At 42.6% G+C, this 21825-nt stretch overlaps 1 protein-coding gene across 11 annotated transcripts in view; it reads right to left on the reverse strand.

The window, feature by feature from the left end:
• Positions 1-478: 478 nt before the first annotated feature.
• The window catches only part of dnajc13 (dnaJ homolog subfamily C member 13), a 39851-nt gene continuing 18504 nt past the window's right edge, over positions 479-21825 (reverse strand). For 3 of the 11 annotated variants that reach the window (XM_020712540.2, XM_011489058.4, XM_078938489.1), the window contains exons 11-57: positions 21620-21699; positions 21356-21525; positions 21216-21248; positions 20489-20588; positions 20287-20394; positions 20021-20176; positions 19880-19936; positions 18254-18375; positions 16620-16695; positions 16393-16488; positions 16164-16304; positions 15553-15570; positions 14346-14428; positions 14053-14206; positions 13856-13959; positions 13611-13770; positions 13468-13530; positions 13277-13378; positions 12995-13099; positions 11549-11751; positions 11389-11473; positions 11150-11304; positions 11031-11076; positions 10790-10944; positions 10471-10672; positions 10271-10386; positions 10106-10184; positions 9875-10010; positions 9618-9802; positions 9437-9511; positions 9225-9344; positions 7963-8349; positions 7773-7886; positions 7585-7701; positions 6408-6585; positions 6242-6333; positions 6072-6171; positions 5925-5999; positions 5725-5837; positions 5473-5642; positions 5358-5400; positions 5104-5277; positions 4838-5017; positions 3392-3532; positions 3170-3313; positions 2981-3080; positions 479-1474 (exon numbers count right to left, since the gene is read on the reverse strand). In XM_020712540.2, coding sequence (XP_020568199.1) covers positions 1377-1474; positions 2981-3080; positions 3170-3313; positions 3392-3532; positions 4838-5017; positions 5104-5277; positions 5358-5400; positions 5473-5642; positions 5725-5837; positions 5925-5999; positions 6072-6171; positions 6242-6333; positions 6408-6585; positions 7585-7701; positions 7773-7886; positions 7963-8349; positions 9225-9344; positions 9437-9511; positions 9618-9802; positions 9875-10010; positions 10106-10184; positions 10271-10386; positions 10471-10672; positions 10790-10944; positions 11031-11076; positions 11150-11304; positions 11389-11473; positions 11549-11751; positions 12995-13099; positions 13277-13378; positions 13468-13530; positions 13611-13770; positions 13856-13959; positions 14053-14206; positions 14346-14428; positions 15553-15570; positions 16164-16304; positions 16393-16488; positions 16620-16695; positions 18254-18375; positions 19880-19936; positions 20021-20176; positions 20287-20394; positions 20489-20588; positions 21216-21248; positions 21356-21525; positions 21620-21699 — 5711 coding nt within the window. In that variant the 3' untranslated portion in view covers positions 479-1376. Of the gene's footprint in view, positions 1475-2626; positions 2723-2980; positions 3081-3169; positions 3314-3391; positions 3533-4837; positions 5018-5103; positions 5278-5357; positions 5401-5472; positions 5643-5724; positions 5838-5924; positions 6000-6071; positions 6172-6241; positions 6334-6407; positions 6586-7584; positions 7702-7772; positions 7887-7962; positions 8350-9224; positions 9345-9436; positions 9512-9617; positions 9803-9874; positions 10011-10105; positions 10185-10270; positions 10387-10470; positions 10673-10789; positions 10945-11030; positions 11077-11149; positions 11305-11388; positions 11474-11548; positions 11752-12994; positions 13100-13276; positions 13379-13467; positions 13531-13610; positions 13771-13855; positions 13960-14052; positions 14207-14345; positions 14429-15552; positions 15571-16163; positions 16305-16392; positions 16489-16619; positions 16696-18253; positions 18376-19879; positions 19937-20020; positions 20177-20286; positions 20395-20488; positions 20589-21215; positions 21249-21355; positions 21526-21619; positions 21700-21825 lie in introns of all 11 variants that reach the window. The other 8 variants (XM_023950378.2, XM_078938496.1, XM_078938493.1 and 5 more) reach the window with 4 other exon arrangements.

Consider the following 21825-nt stretch of genomic DNA (forward strand, 5'->3'; position numbering starts at 1 on the left):
GTTAAAATTAAATTAAAAAAGCTACATGTCTGCATGTACAACTTCAAAGTCATGCCCGGCATGTGACGTCAATAGTAATTTATCTACAATTTGGTTTTCACTATCCCCCCCCAAATAATTATTTTGGGCCATACATTCCCACACAATCATTTTCCCTATATGACAGAAATTCATCAAAACATTTGTTGTAAAAATCTGTATCAAAGCCAACTGTCATTCAGACTACAAATACGTCTTCTGTAAGAATAAATATACAATAATATTAAAGATTGTTTATTTAATCAGTTACAGAAATACCCAAATTACCCTAAAATTGTAAAGAAGACTTAGACTCAGTAGGTAGTGGAAATATTGATACCTTTTCATAAAAAATATAGATAATCTTAACTGAATGTTAAGCAATTAAAAATATATATTTGACAATAGTATGATTACTAGATTTGATTATTAGACAAACAGAAATAGACATACAAAGAACAACACTGTGGGTTCCCTTTTATTCTTAAAATTTTATGTACAAGTGTGACAGATTTTTTATTTTTAAATGTACATTCATGTAGAAATTTTATATACGCAATATTACATGGAACATTTCACAAATTGCACTAGTCTTTCACAAATATTCTTAATCAGTCACTCAGGTCAGCAGAAGCTCATTCCGGTGGTTATTTTTCCATTTATAAATATTCTAGTGCTTTTTGCTTTCTGGGAGGAGAATTACTTAAAATGAGTCATGGAAGAAGATTAAACTAAAGAAAACAGAATCAATGATGAAGAGTCGAAGGCTGGAAAATAAAGGGGAGCAGATTCGTGTAATGATCCCAAAAACGTATGCAGGTCGAAGGTTTGATCTAGAGTTGTTCATTTGCGCAAACCGAACAGAAAAAGTCATTTTTTTCCCCATTACTGGTGTATTTTTAAAGACAGTTTTGTGAATTACATGTCATGTGAGAGGTGAAAAGGTCCAGACACCATGGAGGCAAATAAATCCCGTCGGAATAATTTCAGTTTAACGCATCAGAGGAAGAAAAACATTCCCTAAATAACAAGCCTTGGTTTGCCTAGAAAAAAATCTAGAGTAAAAAATATATTCATACAAAAGTAAACTTTTTCTGTTGTTGAAAGAAACAAGAAAAAATTAATAGAAACAAAACAAATGTGGTCACTAAAAAACAAAAGGTTTATGAAGACTTGAGTGCATAATTTTTTTTTCTCTTTTGAAAGAAGGGAGATTGATGTCTGAAAGATTTTGTGACAAAAGGTGAGGGCCCGCTCTTCTGTTTTCCCTCTCCCCGACCTTTTTCTGCTGACCAGACAGTCCGTTGGTGAGGCTGCGGGGCAGTCCGAGTGTCTGAGCGTGACTGCACGCCGCTTCCTCAGCCTAGGTCTCCAACGTCATTGTCCACAGGGGGTGGGACACTGGATAAAACTGTGGTGCCAGTTCCTGCTGTTAGGTAACCCGCCACTCCTGGACCTGCAGATAAAAGTAACACGAGAAATGATGGATGGGAGTTCTTTTTTTACATTTTTTTTTTTTTTAACAGGAGTTATTAGAAAACCTCTTAAGCTTCTCTACATTTAACTGGCTTTAGATGATTTAGAGAATTTTTTGGGATAAAGCTTATTAGACAATGCAAATCTTCACTGTCAGTTGTGAAATTTTCCGGACCCTAGTAAAAGATTAAAGCCGATATTGGCGTTGTATGGGCTGCAGGCGATACCTGCCCCCAATTTTACCCGCCTTGGCTAGCTGAGCAGCTTCTACACACCCCTTACTCTCCCATTCTGCCCCCGTCACCCTGTGCCAAAAACTCATGAAAAAACAAAGAAAAAAAACTTTTTCAAAATGGTGGCTTTTCTGTTAGTTTATCTCCATAGCAACCATTTCATGTTTTGGCTGCCTGGAGGTGACGAACTGATTTAAGTAATTTCTAAAAGAATCTGCAAAAGTAAATTTTCAGATTTCCTTGGCAACAGAGGTTTTTTTTTTTTTTTTGTCAAGCACATTCCTAATATGCTTATTCTGTATGTAATATCATTTTGTTCAGCCAGAACCGACAATCCATGTATAAAACTTTCACAATATTCTGGTAAAAACTGTGCGAGTAAAAGGGGAATGCTCGTGTTCAAAATCTACAAACATTAAAACCAACATTTTTCCAAATCAAACAGTTAGTCCTGTGGCCATTCTATAACAGTTTTTAAACTTCCTTTGGACATCCCAGACACGTCCTTTATTTTTATTTTTTTTGACCCCATTCATTTTTTGATGGTTTCTCCCATTGTGATGCCATCTTTTTTTAATTATTTTTTACATTTATTAATTTAAGATCACCTTAATAACTGCACTTTTCAAGTTTTGGACATTTTGAATTAAAATGACTTGATGTCAATTAGTTACTGGAAAAAGCAAACATAGAAGCCGCAAATCGGCCTCATGGATTTTCCGATTTTAAGAATCTTTGTCAAACTAGACAGTAGAGACGCAGTTCGGGTGGATTCACTAAAGAGCAGATCTAAGGTGGAGGGGCGAAAAACGACTCAGAGTGCGACAGAGTTGTTAGATGAATAAGGATAGACAGGGAACAGGAAATGAATGCAGATTGGGAGCCAGGTTGGAGTCTACCTGCATCAGAGCAAGCAAGAGGAGGGCCAAGTTCTGGAGTCTAGAGCCCACCTCGCAGTGGGCTGCTGGCAGCCAGGAGAGAAGGAGTGGAAACCCCTAAGAAGGAAACGCAAGTGGCAGAAAAAGAGGACAGGAAGGGAAGAACCAGGAAGTCACAGGAGAGAAAAAGGGTCGCTGGGTTTGAGCATAAAGTCAGGAATTAGCCAGGTGGTTTTTATTAAGGGGTAAAGCAGAGCATCAAGGGGTCAGACTACAGATATTACTTACCTTTTTAGGAAATTGATCACGTTAGAGAAGTTGCAGGTTAAATTGTAAATCAGAAATGTAAAAAGAGTAAAATAAAAATCCCTTCACCTGTAAGGTAGCCGGCTGTCTGAGAGTCTGAGATGAAAAGATCGTGTTTCTGGTCTTTGAAGGCACTCCACACTGAGGACTTGGAAAGAATTTCATTAACCTGCAAAATTAGAAAAGGGTTCACAGTTACATGAACAATCATGGAACCAAGAAGGCCAACAAATATTAGTCTAAAAGATTTCGTCATACCTGCTCTCCGTACTGCAGACTGCGAGTCATAGACTTGAGAGCTTTAACTATCTGGGCCTTGGTAGCTGAGGGGTTTTCTATCGTCTCCAGACCAACTCCTTCCAGTAATTTCAGGAGGTACGGAACTAAATCCACCCTCAGAGCCTGTTTACATCAATTCTGTTAGAAAGCTTTCAAAATAAAAGTCAACGTAGTAGTGGGGGGGAGAAGAAGAAAGAATACCTGAGCCACCAGATCCGTCTGCTCCTTTTGAAACATGCGGTTCAGAGCTTCACAGGCCACGCCCGCCATGTCTGCCCGCACTTTCATCGCAGCCATCAGAGGACCGATTGTCTCCAGAGACGCCATGGAGCGCACGCAGAGCTGCAGGAAGCAAGCGTTCCCTTTTAATTGCATTTTCAGGAGAAAAGAATGCTCCAATGACACTTGATTCTACATATTTGAATCTCAGTTTTGCATGTCTACATGAAGATACTCGACTGCTTTAGGCCACATTTGGGGAGTTTGGTTCAGAGGGGCAAATATTGGACAAACATAATAATCATAGTGAAACAAATTTAAAATGATAGTTTTGTAAGTTGTTTTTATTACTTCCTACTTGTTGTCAACAAACTAATGGATGCTTAAAAGGTTGGAGAAAAAAGAAACAGAAGGAACAGCCTTCAGGCTCTTTTATACACAATACAAGAATAAAAGATAACAGTAGTTGGTATTTTTTTGCAGATATAATTTAATGTTCTTTAGATTGGCAAAAAAATCTGCCAATGGGGAAAGAAAAATGGTCTTAACAATAATTTTCATTTTCATTCTAGTCAGAGATGTTCTCTCAAACTAAGATTATTTCCATACTGAAAATGTTTCTAGATACGATTATTTTTCTTGCAAAGGTCAACAAGGGTCTTTTAACTTGAAGATTCAGTTTTCGCTGTGTACAAATTCACTTCAAACTATGTTTCAGCTTCAGCTGTACTGAAAGTCATCCTTTTAGCAGATGATACACCGATGTTCAAATTCAAACGTTTATTTGAAGATCTCAAAATTTAAACGGTTAACTGGTTTCGTAATAATAAGCTTTGGGAAAAGATTTATGTTTTTTGTTGATAAACACAGGAGGAAGAAAAACTATTGATGGACAGACAAAATGAAAAAAAATTAGCTTAGATTATTTTGGATAAAAAATTAGGAGTAAAGTGGATAAAAGTGACTGTTTTTAATAATGAGTATTATTTATCCTGTCATGTACTGAGATTATTCTATCATTCACATTCAGGGGTAATACATAAACCCATTTTTTTCTATCCTTGAATGATCTGTATCCGTAACTATCTTGTTTGGTTGTTATTTGCTTTTTGTGTTGCGCCTTAAGAAAAATCTGGTTGTAAACTTCCACTTCATGAATAAAACGGGTTATTTTTGTACAAAGTGCATCTTTCACATGTCCATTCTTGCCGTTTTGTCATTTTTGAAGTCCTAAATTAAAAACCTTTGTAGAAAGGGGACTTGCTCATGCTGTGTTTGTGGCTTTCCCCTGTTTGCTTCCATCAGTCGATCATTAGAATTTGCTGCCACCAAGGCGGTGGTGATGACAGAAATGGTGTTACCTTTGAAGTCATTAGCTAGATTACTTGTTGATAAAAGTAAACACGTGACGTTTGACTCATTTCTCGCCTCGTTATCCGATAAGACGTGGATGACGCGGATGGAGCTCTTGGGGATGGCGTTGTTCTTGTGGTTGAGCGCTGCTATGATGCGAGGAAGGTGACCCAGGGGTGGAACCTGGTCAGCCAGCTGGCTCTGCGTGCTGAACAGGCAGACGGCTGCCGTGGTAACCGTCTCTAGGGCCTCACCCTAGAAGGGTGACATGACGTGACAGTGAGAAATCTCTGGATGCATTTTCCCTCAAAAAGACAAGTCGGTGCGGTGAAGGAGCTCACGTTTGGGTTGTTTTTCTCCAACAGTTCGGTCAACGTTTCAAGAAGAGAAACCAGAAATTCTCGCGGCTTGCGTAGCACCCAGCCGGGCTGAGCGATAAAGATGCGCAGAAACACTCCGCCGACCTCCAGCTCACCCTGTCCGGCGCCGTACGCCACAGTGAAATCATCTGGCAGCTGAACACGCACACAAGAACGCACGTTTATCTATCTACTGCAAAAACTGAAACCAGCCCAGACAATAATCAAATCCTTACTTTCCAGTTCACGTCAGGATTATCCTTCTGCTGTTTAAAGTGACTGAAAAAAAGCACAAGTTACACTTAGACAGGGACAAACTGCAAATGAAAGAGAATCAAAAGTCAGACGTACTCCAGCATCATCTCCCGCACAGTGGTGGAGACTTTCTCCCTGGAGCTGTCATTCCAGATGAGCTCCGGGTTCTCGTGGGTTCCCTCAAATATGTGAACCGCTGCCTCTGCGTTGTCTCGCATGGCGTCCATGAAAACGCCCGGAAGGAAACGCATTAGTGTCAGGCGCACCTAGCAGGGAACGGGAAGATGGAAACGTTGAGCGGGATGAAGATCTTTACAAGAGCGACGAGCTTCGTTTGTCCAGACGGACCTTTGGTCCAACCAGCTTGTCCGAGGTCATCTTGGAGAAGAGTTCTGCAGTTTGAGTGCGAACCTGAGGGTGTGTGCAGTTACAGAAGAGGTCCAGTAAATAGATGAGAGCACCTGCGGGACCAGAGAACTCGCATAAGTCTCCTTGCAAAAATTCAGACTCAAAACATTTCAGAAGACATGAATAACGTCTGCAATGACCTTTGGCCATAGCCTCTTTCACAATTTTTGTGTTTGACGTCAATGCGTGAAGGGTTTCCAACACCAACTGCCTGCCTGAAGGATGCAACAAAGTCAGTAAGTTAAACTATAAACCCTAAAAGACGATAAAACCGTGAAGTTTCTTACTGGAGGGGAGAGAATGCAGCAGCAGCAACAAGTTGGACAACACCATGGACTCTGCAATGTTCCCCACACATTCCTGGTTTGACGTCACAGTACTGACGACCTTAACGGGACACCAAAACCGTTACAATCTGCTGGGATACACAGACGCATCGAGAGGACATAAAACGCACCTCCAGAACCAGCTGCTGCACTCTGCCAGCTCCATGGACGCGCAGCAAAGAGAAGAGAAGCTTGAAATGGCCGATGCACTCGGTCTCTGAACCTGTGCGTAGAAAGAGATGACAGAGAGTCAGGATTCCTCTGTGGACCACCGCACTCTGGTGTCGTCTTCCCTACCAGGATTGTTCTTGATGACGTTGCGGAGAGCTTCTAAAGCCATCTCAGCGAAGCGAAGCCTCTCGGCGTGCTGCTGGGACTCCACCTTGTTGCTGTGGCTCATGGCCAGCAGCGTGTGGAGGTACTGGGCCTGGGAGCCAACGTAGTCCAGCAGACTGGCAGCAAACGCTTTGGGATACTAAATACAGACCAAAATGTACATTATTCATCATGCCTATTACCGTGTTTTCCAGAGTACAAGTCACATTTTTCAGTAAAGTTTAGCCAGGGGAGTGACTCATACTGAGGTGTGAGGTTGGAATTTATAGGCTCATATCTTTGCAACTTTCATACTAACAACCAGTAGAGGGCACTGCAGGTCAGTGTATCAGTGTTCACTACTGACAGCAATGCAGAAGAAGAAGAAGCGCCGTCCAAATCAAACATGAGAGGAATCTGATCATTCTCCTCCTGAACTTTATATTCTTGTTTCGAGTCATTTTCATTCTTGTTTTCATCTTTTCTTTCCTCGGAAAGTCATTAAACGCGGTTACAGAGACACGGAAGTGCCGCTGAGAGCGTCCGTCATTCAGACGCAGCTTCTGCTGCATAACCTCAGCATGCTGGGAGAGTCTCTGAATGATCTCATCCACCCCTTACCGATGCCTTTGTGGCGCTTTTCTAAATAAAACTGAAATCTCTGGACATCATCCGTATCATGTCAAGCCTTCCATGTAGCAGTGAGGCGAAATACGCTTGATGGTAGCTCCTCCCACACACACACACACACACAAACACAACGCAAGTGTCTAGTTTATGAACATGTTTATGGAGAAGTGTTGAGCAGAAAATTCGACGCACGTCGAAAGAGAGGCAGCTGATGTGAATTTCTTGCGTACATCATGCTTGGTGTGAATTCAGCATTATGCCGGGCTTGGCGGTGTTGTTTAGAAGCATCTCATTTTTCTCCCAAAAGTGCAACTTATATTTCAGTGCGACTCATATATGACTTTTTTCTTCTTTATTACGTCAATTTTTGCTCCAGTGACTTATACTCCTGAGCTACTTCTAGTAAAAAAAAAAAAGGTAAACCAAAATATAATATTCGATGAACCCAAAATGTTATTTTTGATGTCACTGTGTGCGTTTTTCTGATCATTCCACGACAAAAGCCAAAGATGAACAGAAGCCGACTTACCTCCAGGGGGAAGGTGGGCTGCTCGTTGTAGACTCGCACAAAGATCTCCCCCACTATGAGCTCCTTGCTGTGATCGCTGAACACAAAGTCTGCACCGAAGCTTTTATCATTTTCTCCCTGTGAAGGAAACGGACTTCTGAAAAAGACGACCCGAGACTGTAAATGCCCGTGTGAGCATTGAGTCTTACCCTCTTGATGTTCCCCTCCTGTTGTGCCTCCAGGAACTCCAGCAGCTCGGCTCGAGTTCCGTTGTTCCAGATCAGGTGGGGGTTTTCGGAGTTGCTGTTCAGCAGCTTCAAGACCTGAACAGACAGAAATAAGTGCTAAAAGCCGTTTTTCTCTTTACAGAAGTGGTTGCGGTCTTCTTGTTCAAATGACCTCAGCGGGAGTTCCCGTTCCCAGTTTCCTTGAGATGTACGGAGTGAGCATGGCAGCTAAGCTCTTGCGGATGGTGGGGTTCTCGGGAGGGGCGCCCTCCACGCCGTTGGTCTCTGCAACTGGGTTGTTGCCGTCTGGCGTGTGGGCGAAGCCTCCAAGACGGCTGAGAGCTACCAGGCTGAGCTTGGCTAAGTTGTTGGCCACCTCCTGCTGGTTTGTGTCCTGGTTGGCCTGAACGCCACTCTCCTCCAGGGTGTAGTCGTAGCCGAACAAGTAGCCTAGAAGGTGCCAGAGCACGCCGGCGTGGAAGAGATGGGTTTGCAGGAAGAAATCCACCGCAAAGGAGCTGACGCACTGAACTGCCAGAGCTGCAGTCTTTGGGAGAGTCTGGGGGGGAAGAAGAACAGGAAATGACTTTTAAGTGGACAACATTTAGCATCTTCATAGAAGATCTGGCACCTTCAAAGAAGGAAAATATTAAATTAGAGCCCTCTGCCACCGTTTCAATACACAGAATTATTTGAACTCATCTAATCAAATTATTAGATTATTTCAAATATTATTGACCTAAAAAATGAAAAAAGGTTAAAACTTTGGCAAAAACCTAAAGGTCAAAAGTAATAATGTAATAAAGAAAGGCTTATTTTATTGATGTCCTCTAACGTTTCTATTTTAGTTTGTACATTTTTATATGATCATATTGTAACAATAAGACCTCCAGCTTTGTAAAGTGTTCCTTCGCTGCTTTGCACTTCATCTCTTCCTGTTTTGCCGTCTCAGGGATTTCAGTGCAATGTTGCATGTTCTTCTAATTTTTTTTTTTTTATAGCGCACTGTGTTCTGCATTCGGATTGGCCGTAGACCTCGCCAATCTGTATAATGTCTCCTGGACAGAATGCGCTCAGTTTGACAAATTTACATAAATATCTGATTTTTGTCTTCATTTAAAAAAAACTTTACTTGCTTTTCTGCAAAGTGTTATTCTTTGAGTGTGTAAACAAGAGATAAGAGTGTGAAAATATTCATGTCTGTCAGGGAAAAGAGTAAGAAGTGTTTCGTTTTACAGCCTTTTGGCGTCTATAATTCTTCACAGATTTCACTAATTTTTAAAACGTAACCCTCACATCTTCAATAAAAGTATGATTTTTGGCAAAATAGTGTTTATAAAAAGCTAAAACATCCTCTTTAAAGATGGTTTCTCTAGTGTCTAAGTCATAATATGAAGACTTTTTCCTGTAGATGCACGAAGGCATCGCTCTTACCTTTCCGTAGTACAGGATGTGACAGAGGTCACGGATGATGTTGGGCTGTTCGATGATCTTTTCTCTGCACTCTTCAAACTGGGCTGCAACGCTGTAGCACCTACAGGTATGCCCGCACACCTGTGGCGAGACACCTTAGCAGTTACCACAACACGCCATCTCTGTGAGGAAATGCACCTTTCCGGGTGATTCGCGTGAGGCCGCCGCTTTACCTGCACAGCCATGTCTTCCGGTTTGCTGGATGCGGTCAGAACAGCAACACAGCGGGAAAGCGCCTCCAACAAGATCTGAGTGCACACAGTTATTATACAAGCGTTTATTTAGCTCCCCGTGGTGAAAGAGCGTCGTCATCTGAAGGCACTGAGATGAAAGCGGAGGTCGCGGTGCCGATACCTCGATGCCGTTCTCGCGGCGCAGCTCTTCCGCGTTCAGAGCCGAGCAGCTCACAGTGTGGAAGGCCAGCTCAGTGGAGGCCGGCAGGAGAGGCGACGTTTTAGAGAAAAGCTGCTCGTCCTCCGTCTCCATGGTGATGGTTTTGATGAGCATGGGGTAACCGGCATATTTGTACGGCTCCAGTTCTGTGGGTGGGAGGGAGCGACAGCTTAGGCAAAGTATCCCCACATAAACTCTTATTAACTCTTATTATTCACCTTTTTTATGCAGATTGAACAGAATGCTCTGAGTTTTCAGGATGAGGATGATGTTCTCTGGGTCGGGGCCGTCCACGATTCGAGCAGACTTGGTGCAGAGAAACTCGTAGGCTTTGTTCACTTTCTCAAACATGTCCTGCAAAGATAAAGGTCAAGTTTCTGAAGTCAAATCCACAAATGGGTTCAGCTTTAACTGGCTCATGTCTCAGCTGCCGTAGCCGTCGTACACACCCTTCCTTCTGGATTTTTGTCAGGGTGGTACTTCTGTGCCAATCGGAAATAGGCTTTCCTGATTTTACTTTCTTCATGTCTGCAAACAGAAAAACAAAATATTTGCCTGCAGTGAAACTTTCGGGCTCAAAGAAAAAGCTCAAAAAGGGAAATTCTTGCACTCACTGGCCCTGTCCTTTGGGGAGGTTGAGGACTTCATAGGCGTCGTCCACGGACATGGAAGGGGGCTTCTTCTCTACTTCTCTCTTCCAGGCTTCAAGAGTGTCTTTCAGCAGCTTGACCTGTAAATTAAAAGCAGCAAATCTAGAAGTATCTACAGATAGATCCCAAAAAAAAGGTCAGAAAGAGGAGCAAAAAGCTCATACCGGATCTCGAATTGGCCAGTTGGGGAAGCGGGTGGTGTCGCACAGATGTCGGAGGTAGTAGATGTTGCAGAAGAGCTCATTGTCCAGCTGAGGGAAGCTGATCACAGGAATCGGGCAGTACTGATACAGGGCTCTTGTGTTACTCTGCAGTCTGGGGCTGAAGTCAGCTATATGGGCGGCGATCTTCTCTATCATCATCCGCCTGAAACACAGATCAAAAGTAAACTCAGGAAGCTTAACCGCTTCTTTTCTGATTGCTGAAATTCCACCAAAACTGGAAAATAATCCCAAAAAATAAAAAAAAGACACTTTTTTTAACCTCATTTCACTGCTCCAGATGGCTTCAGGTGTGTCAAATTCCCCGAGGAATATCTCAGAGAAGCGTTCAGGTTCGTAGTTCTCCAGATAACAGACCATGGCCTCGGGTAAGACCGGTCCCAGGACGCTTCGCTGCACAATGTCCTGACCCTTCGCCTGTGGAGCAGCACAGCAGAACATTTCCACTATGAGGAGAACACAGGGTCGTCAAGACCTCGCAGAAGATCCAGATCCTCTTTTACCTCCTCTGATTTGAAGGCCTGCTTCAAGTGAGTGTACTTCAGGAACCTAAAGAATTCCAAACACAACTTTTACAATTCTGGTAAGCTGTGATGTTGGTGGAAGCCTAAAGAGGTTTTACCTCGCCACGGGAAGAACGTTTGAGCCGGTGTACATCATGATAAAGAAGAAGATCCCCGTCAGGTAAAGGCGCTGCAGGTTGGGGTTGTCCTGCATCACCAAGTACAGGAGGTTTGCAACCTTTTCCACCAGGATGGGGTCAAACGTCAACAGCAGCTAGAACAGACAAAAAAAAAAAAGAATCAGAATGCGAAGATCAGCAAAAAAAAAAAAAACAACCACGAAGAACTTAAGTGTTACTTGAACGATGTGTGGGAGACAAGCGTTGTCACTGATCATCCTCTTGATCTTTGGTAAAGGACGGATGATGGCATTGTCTTGGTCCCTGGAAACAAAACGTGTGTTAGATCTGCACCAAACAATCCAGAGGAATGTGAGCAACCAAAGCAGGGTCCCCCACCTGCTGGGGTAGTAGGAGCACATGGTGATGAGCATGTTGAGGATCAGCGTTGCCAGGTCTGACTCGTTCATCACAGCCTGCCCTGTGGCCAGCAGGCACCACTTCAGCTGGGGAATGGCCTGTAGGGGGCGCCAACCGTCCATCCCTTGAGCCCAGCAGCGAGTTTTGGCGGTAAGGATGCCTGTGTTCCAAAATTCCTGCATCTGGATTTAGGGAGGGAATAAACGCAAAAGAAAGTTGTGATTAAAAAAAAAAAAAAAAAAAAAAAAAGAGTCCAAAAAAAATTACACCTAAAAATGAGTTAAAATAAGATGTTATTTGTACGCAACACCATCTACCAGCAAAAATGTCACCCCTGCCACATACTCAATTTTGGGCATAGTAAACAATAACAACTCCCAGCAATTTGGACACCATGCTCACTCCCCCCCCCCCCCCTTTTTTTTTTTTTCTTCATCGATTTCACAAAGTTAAAATCTAATTGATAGGAGCATTTTGCAACGATTATTTATGAGTCCACTGTCTTCTGAAGATAAAAACGTTGATGGTTTATTAAAAAAAATACATTTAAATACATTTTCTTTGTTAAAAATTTTTCTGACGCAATGCATTGTGGTCTATTTTTGCCGATCTAGTGAGCAATGGTTTTCCGAAGAGACTTCTGGGAAATTTCTAAGGCCCTCGATTTTGGAATTGTAGATTTGGACCGCAGTAGAAAACGGCGAATGCCCTATATGGTGAGTAGGGAAGGAATTCGGACACAACCGTAGTGTAAGATTTGGCAAATTTTACATTTTCCAACATTTTTTGTTTCGACAATCTCCATGACACAACTGACATTTTGTTGACCTTTTCCCCTCAGGAGGCCATCTTGAATAAATCAATCAAAAAAACACTTAGTGCCTTCTACAAGTTTAAACTAAGATATGACCATATTAGAAATGTGGGCGTGGTTAACAAAAAACAAAAAACCTCCATTGCCAAAGTAATCGAATAATCGCAGATTCTTCTACAGATTACATGAACCTGTAGACAATAATATGGAGATAAAGCAAACGCTTTAAGCAGCCATTTTAAACATTTATTTTTATTTTTATGTACAGTTCTAAACAGGGTGGCATGGGGCAGAGGGGCAAAGTAAGGGGTGTGTAACAGCCCTCAGCGAGTCAGGAGGGGGCAGAAAGCGTCGCGGCCATGTAATGCCACTCGGATTTTATCTTCAATTATTTTGTGTTTTCATGATCAACTCTTAAAAAAAAACATTTTAAATTGGTTTGAATAAAGGTCAACTGAAGTTCAGTTCCATTAAAGTGGCTGAACTATTTCAAACAGTTATTACCCTTTAGATTGTGTTTCATTTTAGTACGGTGTTGATAGAAAACATGTTCATCTCCATCTTCTGAGAAAAACAGCAAATTCCAAACATTCTGGGGAATATTGACGTACTTCTTCAAAGCTGAAAGGTCCTCTCCTTTCTTTGTCTGCATTTCCAAAATACCACTCCTTCTCGCTCTCCCTCTTCATGTCGGGCGCCGCTTCCAGCACGTTGCTCTGTGGAGAGGAGGACTTCCTTTAGACGCTGCAGACTCGCCTCTTAAAGATGCTCACATATAGGTCAGTGTTGAGCTCATTTGTTTTCCCTGGAGCTCCAGCAGAGTTGTACCATCTGGTGGCTGATTAATGTTGATTAAATTCCTAAAATCCCTGGAGGGGGGGTCGGGTTTGTACCTGAAGAGGGACAGTGGCTCGGCTGGTGTGCAGATGGGCTAAAGTAAGCAGATCCACCAAGATGCGAACTCCATTCGAATCCATCACATCTTTCACGTTTTTCTACAAAACAAATTCAATATTATAATTAAAATAGGTGAAAAACTTGTGTTTTTAGGATGGTATGAAAGTTCCTTTGATGTATGACCTACCTTATTAAGAATGAGCTTGTTCAGGAATAGGATGAGTCTGTCCCTTTCCAATTTATCGGTACACTGAAAAAAAAAAAAAGACATAAAACAGAGACCTTATGGACAGACACAGACAAGTGTGAGTATTTTTATGTTGCACTGACCCGGTCCAGCATTCCCACGATGTATTTTGTGTCTGCGAAGGGGCCGATCTCCTCAAAACACCTGCCATAGACTATTGCGAGCGCCTGCAGGCACAGGCACTTCATCGTAACTTTGGGCGTCAGCAGAAAGCGGTGGTAGAGCTCGTTGAAGAACTCGTATCTACCAGCAGAAGATGAGGACGGAATCAGGTTGCTGGACTGCGTATTTGTGACCAATCCACACTGTGGCAGCTTTGAAATCTTACGATCTCTTGATGGCATTCGACTCTTCATTTTCGTCCTCCTCCAGCAGCAGACGCAGATAATAATCCCCGATTTTAATCTCGTCGGAAAGGCACTCGTACTTCACCTGTCAACCACGCATGCTTCCAAATGAGCGTACGTTCTCACAGCAGCGATCCTGCAGGAGAAAGAACGAGGACCGTGCAGCAGGAGCACTGACCTCAAACTCCTGATGGTTCCAGGAGATGACCGTGGCGTTGCCGAGCTCGCGGTCCACCCCGAAAGCACGCATTTCACCTTCCAGCGCGTCCCTCAGCTCCTCCCTCGTTTTGAGGTTCCAGATGAGGTTGGAGCGTGCATGGTCAAGCTGGAATCTTCCATCAGGAAGCAAAAGCAGACTTGATAAATGCTCTCATTCTAGCAGGAGTTACAAACAGGTCCTACTGATAGGATCATATTTGGACGTCTTTTCATCAGTTTGACATCAGATCTAAGTAGGAAGAACATTTTTACCTGTAGTAGAAAAGTTCCCAGTTTGCTTCAATCTTGATTCTTTGTCTTCTCTTCCTCAGGATCACAGGCTTCTGGTTTGGATTCTAAAATCCAGGGAAAAAGAAGGTCCTTTAACGCATCATTTGTCCGTAGTTTGTCCTTTCAAATCGTTCAGTCAGACTTAGGTTGAATCGTGAAGTTAAAGACCCACTCTGAGCATCTTTTGAACTATTTTCAAAGCTTTCCCAGTATTCATTTCATTATGATGACGTTTTTAGCCAAAATAAAAAATAAAAAAACAGCAACCCTTTCCCCTCCCTGCTGCTGAGAGCTCTCCCAGCGAATTTTCCACGTCACAATTAAGATCTTTTTTTGAACGACATTTTTCCATCTGCTCCTGATTCACAACAAGTTGAATCAAAAAATACTCAGAAATGCAATTTTGAGCTTAATGTTTTTTTTTTTTAATGCCACAGGAACATGGTAAAGACACAATTTTCATCAGAGTGGGTCTTTAAAAGAAAAATGACAAAGTCTGGGATAAATAAAGACAAAACAGATGAAAACTAAAATGTCATTTCGAGAGAACATGACACTAAATGGTTATTGTGAGAAAAATAGAAAACCACCAATATTATCATCTTTAAACCAAAATGGGAAAAAAAGACAAAATGTTGTTGAACTGTTTCATTGTGTTTGTGAAGCCTAAAATAGAGCTTAGATTTGACAGTAATACTGAGTTGATTAACACACAGGAGTTGCTGCTGTTGTGGAGTTTTAAACAGACTTTGAAGGTAACACAAACTGAAAAAGCACTGAATCTGCCTGTTAAAGGGCAAACCTCAGAGCCAGAAGGGTAGAGAAAACACTGAAAGCAGAGCTTCAAACAAAAGAACAGACATCTCTGCAGAGATCTTCCTGCTTCAAGTAACTGTGCTACTGTCAGACATTGAATGCAGTCATTATTTATTAATGACCCGAAAGCCTTCCAGCAGCATCTGAATGCACCTCTTCCTGGAAATAACCTCTGAGGAAAGCAGGAGGAGTATTTCTGTATGTTCTCGTTAAGGTTTGTGGAAATCCTCAGCGGGTGTTATCGTCTGTAGTCTGACTGAATGGGAAGTAGGAAAGCTGGCTGAGACGTGAAGATGGGGAATCAACGGTCAGGAGAAAGGATGATTGGAAAAAAAAAAAAAAAAAAAAAGTCCCATTCGTTAGTCCAACTTACCAGGTTATTTCTGTCCTGCTGTATGTTTGACAGCAGAGACATCAGAAAAGACAACAGGAGGTGGGGTGGAGACACAGAGAAGTTAATGTTTCTCAGATCAAAATCAGAACAAGGGTTACAGTTTGATGCACTACGAATACAAAGACACTTGATTATCATCACTTGTGCTTTTCCAAAGCTCGTCATTTGCTGAAAGATTAGGACATAAAAAAGGAAAACTGATTTTTCTTAACAGGTAAGAGGATCAGACTTATTGTGCAAAGCATCAGCAGGGGCACTGGAGAAAAAAACCTGAACATGCAACAGATCTGAGTGGCAAAGGTGCAAAAGCAGAGGGAAGAGCGACCCCACCTTCAAACAAACCTCGTCTCCAACAAAATCTTTATTTTTTAATCCATTTTAACCAACTGAGAATGTGCAGAAGCAGCTTTGATTACATGGACACATGCGCTTTGTGCGACTGACTGAACTGTTTTGTTAAGTTTGGCTTCTGCAAAAATAACTAAATGAGTAAATTAAACACCTGCAGACACCTGAGCCGTAATTGGCAGCCTCATCATCTGGAGGTCCCATGCAAGCCAGCGCTCTAAATGGGAGACAGAAAGGCTCACCTCCTTCTGGGCAATGCCCATCTTGTCTCTCCAGTGCATCAGAACCACATCAGCCTTTTCTTTGGCAAACTTCTCCACCTCTTTGGCGGCTTTGCCGGCGATCCGCTGCCACTCGGGCACCTTGTTACGATTTAACTGGTCCTATGGAAAGCAAAAAAAAACAACAAAAAAACTAAATATTTACTGTTTTTTTCCTTAAAGCGAAACTGCTGCGATGCGTGTTTGATACCGTGGCGAGTTTCAGGTTATCACGGATGTGCATTCTGTCCACATCTTTCTCCGGGACAGAGTCGCTACTGTCCAGGTACGCCAACAAACCCGTCGGCTGCAAACACAGAGCGAAGTGAGACAGACGACACATTAACGGCTAACAAAAGCAGGTTCCGTTTGAGCTTCGGCTGTTGGGCGGCAGCAGAGAAGCTTCAAAGTCGCATCCCAGCTGATCCGGAAGCTTACCAGGATCCTCTTGAGGAGGTTCATGGCTACAGGGTTCTCTGCGGTCCACAGTCCCACCAGGTGACGGCTCAGCTGTCTGTACGGCGAAAAGCTGATGTCAACCGGATTTTTCAACAACTTCCACTCGGTTATGTTAAACAGCATCATGTTAAAAAGATCAGAGTCCCAGCAAATCCAATTAAAGAGAATCAACAACTGGGTTGTAAAATTGAAAATTGTTTGTTAAGCTTGAAAGTTCACTTTGTAAACTTAAATGAAATACAGGAGTTTTAGTATTTAATTAAAAAGAAGTGAAAGTGGGAAGAAAGAATTAGATTTTAAAAGAATGAAAAATGGGGGAAAATTGGTAAATTTGAAAAAGTAAACAAATTTTTTTTGTCAGTATGAAAAAAAATATATATTTTTTTAAACTTGAAAGTTCACTTTTAGAACTTTAATGAAATACAGATTTTTCCTTTTTTAATAAAAAAAGTAAACATGGGAAAAAGAATTACATGAAAAAAATTGAAAAATGGGGAAAGAATTGGTACATTTGAAAGAACAACGGGAAATCTTGAAGAAAATAAAGGAAAACAAAAAAGTCAATTAAAAAAAGTTTTTAACTTGAAAGTTCACTTTGTAAACTTTAACAAAATACTGAAAATTTGGGGGGAAAATTATAGTAAAAGGAAAATTGAAAAAAGGAATTAAATAAAAAATGAAATTTAGAAAAAAAACGAAATGTAGAAAAAGAAATGTACATTTGAAAAATAAATACATTTGATACCAAAAAATTGTAAAATGAAAAACTGAAAACTCAAAACACTATAAACCAAAAATTGTTGTAAATGAAAAAGAAAAATTTTTTGTAACAGCTGCTATTTTGTATTTTCATTTGTATTTTTGTCTTCCATTTTGCTTTTAGACTTTGTGTTGTTGGAGTTGACCCGACTTTGACATGAGGGCGGGACTCGGAGCCTATTGGCTACCGGAACATGATTGCTAAAAGTTGTGGTGATCTCATTTCCGGTCCAGAACAGAGTCTGTTGTTGGCGGCGCCAGTGCACCCTTAGACCTCTTATGACTTGGACTTTTTTTTTTTTTTTAGATGCTTAGCTTGAGTGATTGACCAAGTTTCAGATCCAACCCATGCGGCTGGATACACCAATGATCCATGGGGCAAGTGTATCTACAGCTTTTTTGCCCCTCCACCCATATTGTAAACCATCTACACCTGTGCTAAGCAGGGCCTGCCTGCCATGGCTGCGCCTCGGCCAACTTTAAACTGTATGTGTGTATTTCTGTTGTATGTCTGATCTTGTTCGGGTTGTACTGGAACAAAATGTCTGTGCATGTGACAATAAATCTCCTTGAATCCTCATTAGGAGAGGCTCAGTCTGGCCTGACAACACCAGACTTCTGATTTCAGCCTCCAGCTCCGTTCCTCTCACTATGTCCAGCTGTTTCACGCTGTCGTTGCTTCCCATGATTTTGTCATGGAGCTAACCTTCAGGCAAACGTGGCTTTCTTTTGGAATCTGAATCATGGCAGGAGTGGTCCAAAAGAAGAAGAGGACCCGAGGCAAATAGCTGTTTTTAATCCTATTTCCAGTGTTATCCTGTCTATATGAGCGAACACTAAGTGTCAGTGTGGACCTGTTGGTGAGCATCCGTTGGTCTGAGCTGATGGTGAACAAAGACGTGTGCAGATGCCTCGGCAGGGCTCCTTCACTCAAGGCCAGCTCTTGCATTTTAGTGGCTATTTCCTTGTCTCCCTCCTGAATAAAAGAAAGAAAAGCTTGATTATTTATCGGAGATCTTGCGCTGCAAAGTATGATGGAGTTCTTCACAGATTCACAGAACTTACAGTACTCACACTAAGTTTGGGATGTTGTAAAAAACTCAGTGGATGTTGTTTAGTGTTAGTTTCACAGATTTTCAGGACGGGAGGTATTTGTATTGAGGTGACAAACATGTGTTTTCCACATAATGGTCTCATTGTGTTTAGTGTGTCTTACTTATTGGGGCCAAGACCCAAATTTCTTTTTTAATTTTCTTCATTGTCAATATTCTGTGGGTATAAAAAGCTGATTTCATTCCAAGGTCATCATTCAAACAGCCATGAACACATGACGTGGCTGAACAGACGAGCAGCGCCACCTGGTCATAGAGGGCCTTCAGGTTGGTAGGGAACAGTCAGATGTTGCAGGTGAACTTGGTGAGTCTCATAGTGTCATCAGCAGAATTGACATCAAGACCCAGAACTATTGGCAGAGTTGGACAGACCCAGCAGTGACAGACCACTACCATGATCAGAACCGAAGGACCTCTGCACTCAGACGGGGTTTAGCAAACGCCGCACATATGCAGGCCCGTTCACCAGATGTGAAGGGTACCAGGGTTTCCAGCCAAACCAGTCCACGGCTTTGACTGGAATGACAGACGACCGCTGCAGGTGATTCCACTGACACCAAGAAACCGCCATGAATGTTGACATAAGTCCATATGACCTGGACAATGCAGCAATGGTCAACCATCCTGTGCACTGATGACTGTCGGGTCACCTTGCACAGAATTGATGGCCGTCAGAGTTGCTGGAGTAGGCGTGGTCAGCGATACGTCAAGGCAAAGCCAACCTACGATCCCCAGGGTTGGCTTTGGTGAAGAAGGTGCAACAGTCTAAGCAGGCACCACCAGTCAGCACAAAACCAACTTAGTTTTTGTACATGAGCCCAGCTATTGGATGTTCTTTTATCAACATCTCCCAATTCCACCAGAACACCCACAACTTTCTGTTCATGGATGAAAATGTTTCACCGCATGGTGCCAGAGATGTCACCGCTGGACTTCAGGGAGTGGGAGTGGCCTCATATGGTATGACCAGCATATAGAGCATGTCTAGGACCAGCTCAAGCAGAGACTGGATGATCAGACCCCCAAGTGACCTGGCAGAACAGCATGTAGCACTTGTGGAAGAGTGGAAGGCCTCAGAACAACATCAAGAGGCTGATGAGGGGCAGAAGACATTGCTTTCAAACTGTCATGGCGGCAAATGGTGGAAACACCTGCTGTTGAGACGGTCAATGTTTGTTATTTGAGGGCTATCTTTCGTATTATTGTTTTAATTTTGGTGGTGATAAATATCAAACTGATTAAAATTAGTAATACCAAAGAAAACTATCATTACAATTCTGACCAAAACGGAGAAGCACTCAGGAAAAGAACAGTATCCCTAACTTAATGTGAGTAGTGTAAAAGCATTAAGTCTGCAGAGGAAGTTACCTCAATAATGGCTTTCATGACCAAGTCTGCTCCCTTCACTATCGCCATGGAGGGATGCTGAGAAGAAGACGACAAAGATCAAAGCGTTGGAAGCTAAATCGGTTCAGACTTAACTCATTATGGCGACATTAAATTGCGCACCTGGAAGAGTTTAAATAATGTTCTTCCATTGGTGGCAACCATCTCAAGTAGCATGTCGAACTGCTGCCCCTCTGTGGTTTCACTGTACGGAGCGCAAAGTGCAAACGTTAAGAAGTCCAGTAAGGAGCTGATGACCAAAGCTCCGGTCCCATGGTCCTGAGGAAACAACCAGAAATCACTTGCTTTTATTTTCCTGTACAGTCAGGTACTGCATTTCCTAACCAACAACAGTTGAAGCTTCCTGTCAATCACAAAAAGACATTTACCACATTGGTGATGAATTTCTCAAGGAGGTTTTCCAAAAACTTCTTAGAGGACAACAGTGAAGCCTTGTTCAGCTGCTCCTGCCTCAGGTCATAATCATCGTGCATCGGCTACGGAAACAGACAGGAAGACGTCTCAGAGATGGGAGAAAAAAAAAATCAATACGTTCTCGGTTGATGTCCACTTTTTATGGGCGACACTTACACACATGAGCGCACAGAGCATGTCTATAGCAGCGTGAGTCACACCGTTGTTGTTCCTCTTTAAAGCTTTGACCGTCTTTACGCCCAACTTTTCTCTGAACCTGCAAAACACGGAGAGGGAAAGCTTTATTTGGCAGACCGGTTCTCTGCATCCGATAAAAAACACAAAAACGTAACGGTCTGAGGGTTGGAGAGATAAAGAGTCCATTGCTTCCAAGTGGCTTGTTGTTTCCTTTGCTTATCAACCAGAGGAATATGACACAACAAAGGTGTCTTTGTGCATCCGCAGCACTGAAGATACTGTTTGAGAAACAGCAAGAGACGTATGCAATGAATCTTTGCAGGCAAACCAAATTTGGCCCGTTTAGTTGACAACAAATGGGGAATAAGCGGTAAATAAAGATCCTCGCATACATCTCAGTGACCCAGGAGGAGGGGACTGAATAAACCAGATCAATGCGGAGAGTAGAAGGAGGGGGGCCAAAAGCAGCAGATGAGAAGACGACACACGAACGGACAGATAAAATGCTGACGGGAGAAGATGGATGAAAGGAGACGGCTCAACTGAAAAATATGGAGCGGCATGACCTCTCTTCTGATGTGCCTGTCCTAAAGCTGCAGATGAAAGCGGGCAAAGATAAAACGGCTGGGAAATACGCCGCAGAGGATCAAGGAGGAGATCAAGCACAGGGAGAAAGGCAGACTGAGATGTATGGATTCATATTTACGTTGCATCTGTGAGTCCAGACCCTTGACCAGACCTTGGAATGACAGAGCATGCCTGTTACAAGCAGCTCAGCAAAAAAGGGTTTTTCATTAAAAGTAAGAGAAGGAGGCGCGTGGAGAGACACATCCGCCGCAGTCTTACTTAGGCAGCTGGGTGAAAGCCTGGAAGCCAGCCTTGGAGGCCACCAAGCGGCGGATGGCCTGAAATTGACTTTCCAGCTCCGCGTTGAGAGTCGGCAGCTCCACCTCCTGAGACAGAAGAGCCAGAATGGCGTTGTTGATGAGCTTCTCTTTGTTCTCAGAGAACAGACCCTGGAGAGGAAAAAAAACAAAAGTACGATGAGTTTACAGTGGGTCGGGCTTGAGTCGATGGAAACGTAATCCCGCAGAAACGGAGCGCGCTCACATCCTGGGTGACTGCATGCAGCACGCCGCTGTAGGAAATGTTGGCGTTGAATCTGAACACTGCGTCCGCAAAGTTCCCATCTGAGAAAAGCAAGACAGGTAACAATCAATCAGAAGGAAGGTTAGCTGAAAGCAAACAGCTGGAAAATCTTTTGAGGTGATTCTAAAGATGTTCATTTTTATTTTAAAAAATCCTTGCAGAGAATT

The sequence above is a fragment of the Oryzias latipes genome, chromosome 20, assembly GCF_053564925.1.
Source record: "Oryzias latipes strain Hd-rR chromosome 20, Olatipes_Hd-rR_3.1".
In the NCBI taxonomy this organism is placed as follows: domain Eukaryota; kingdom Metazoa; phylum Chordata; class Actinopteri; order Beloniformes; family Adrianichthyidae; genus Oryzias; species Oryzias latipes.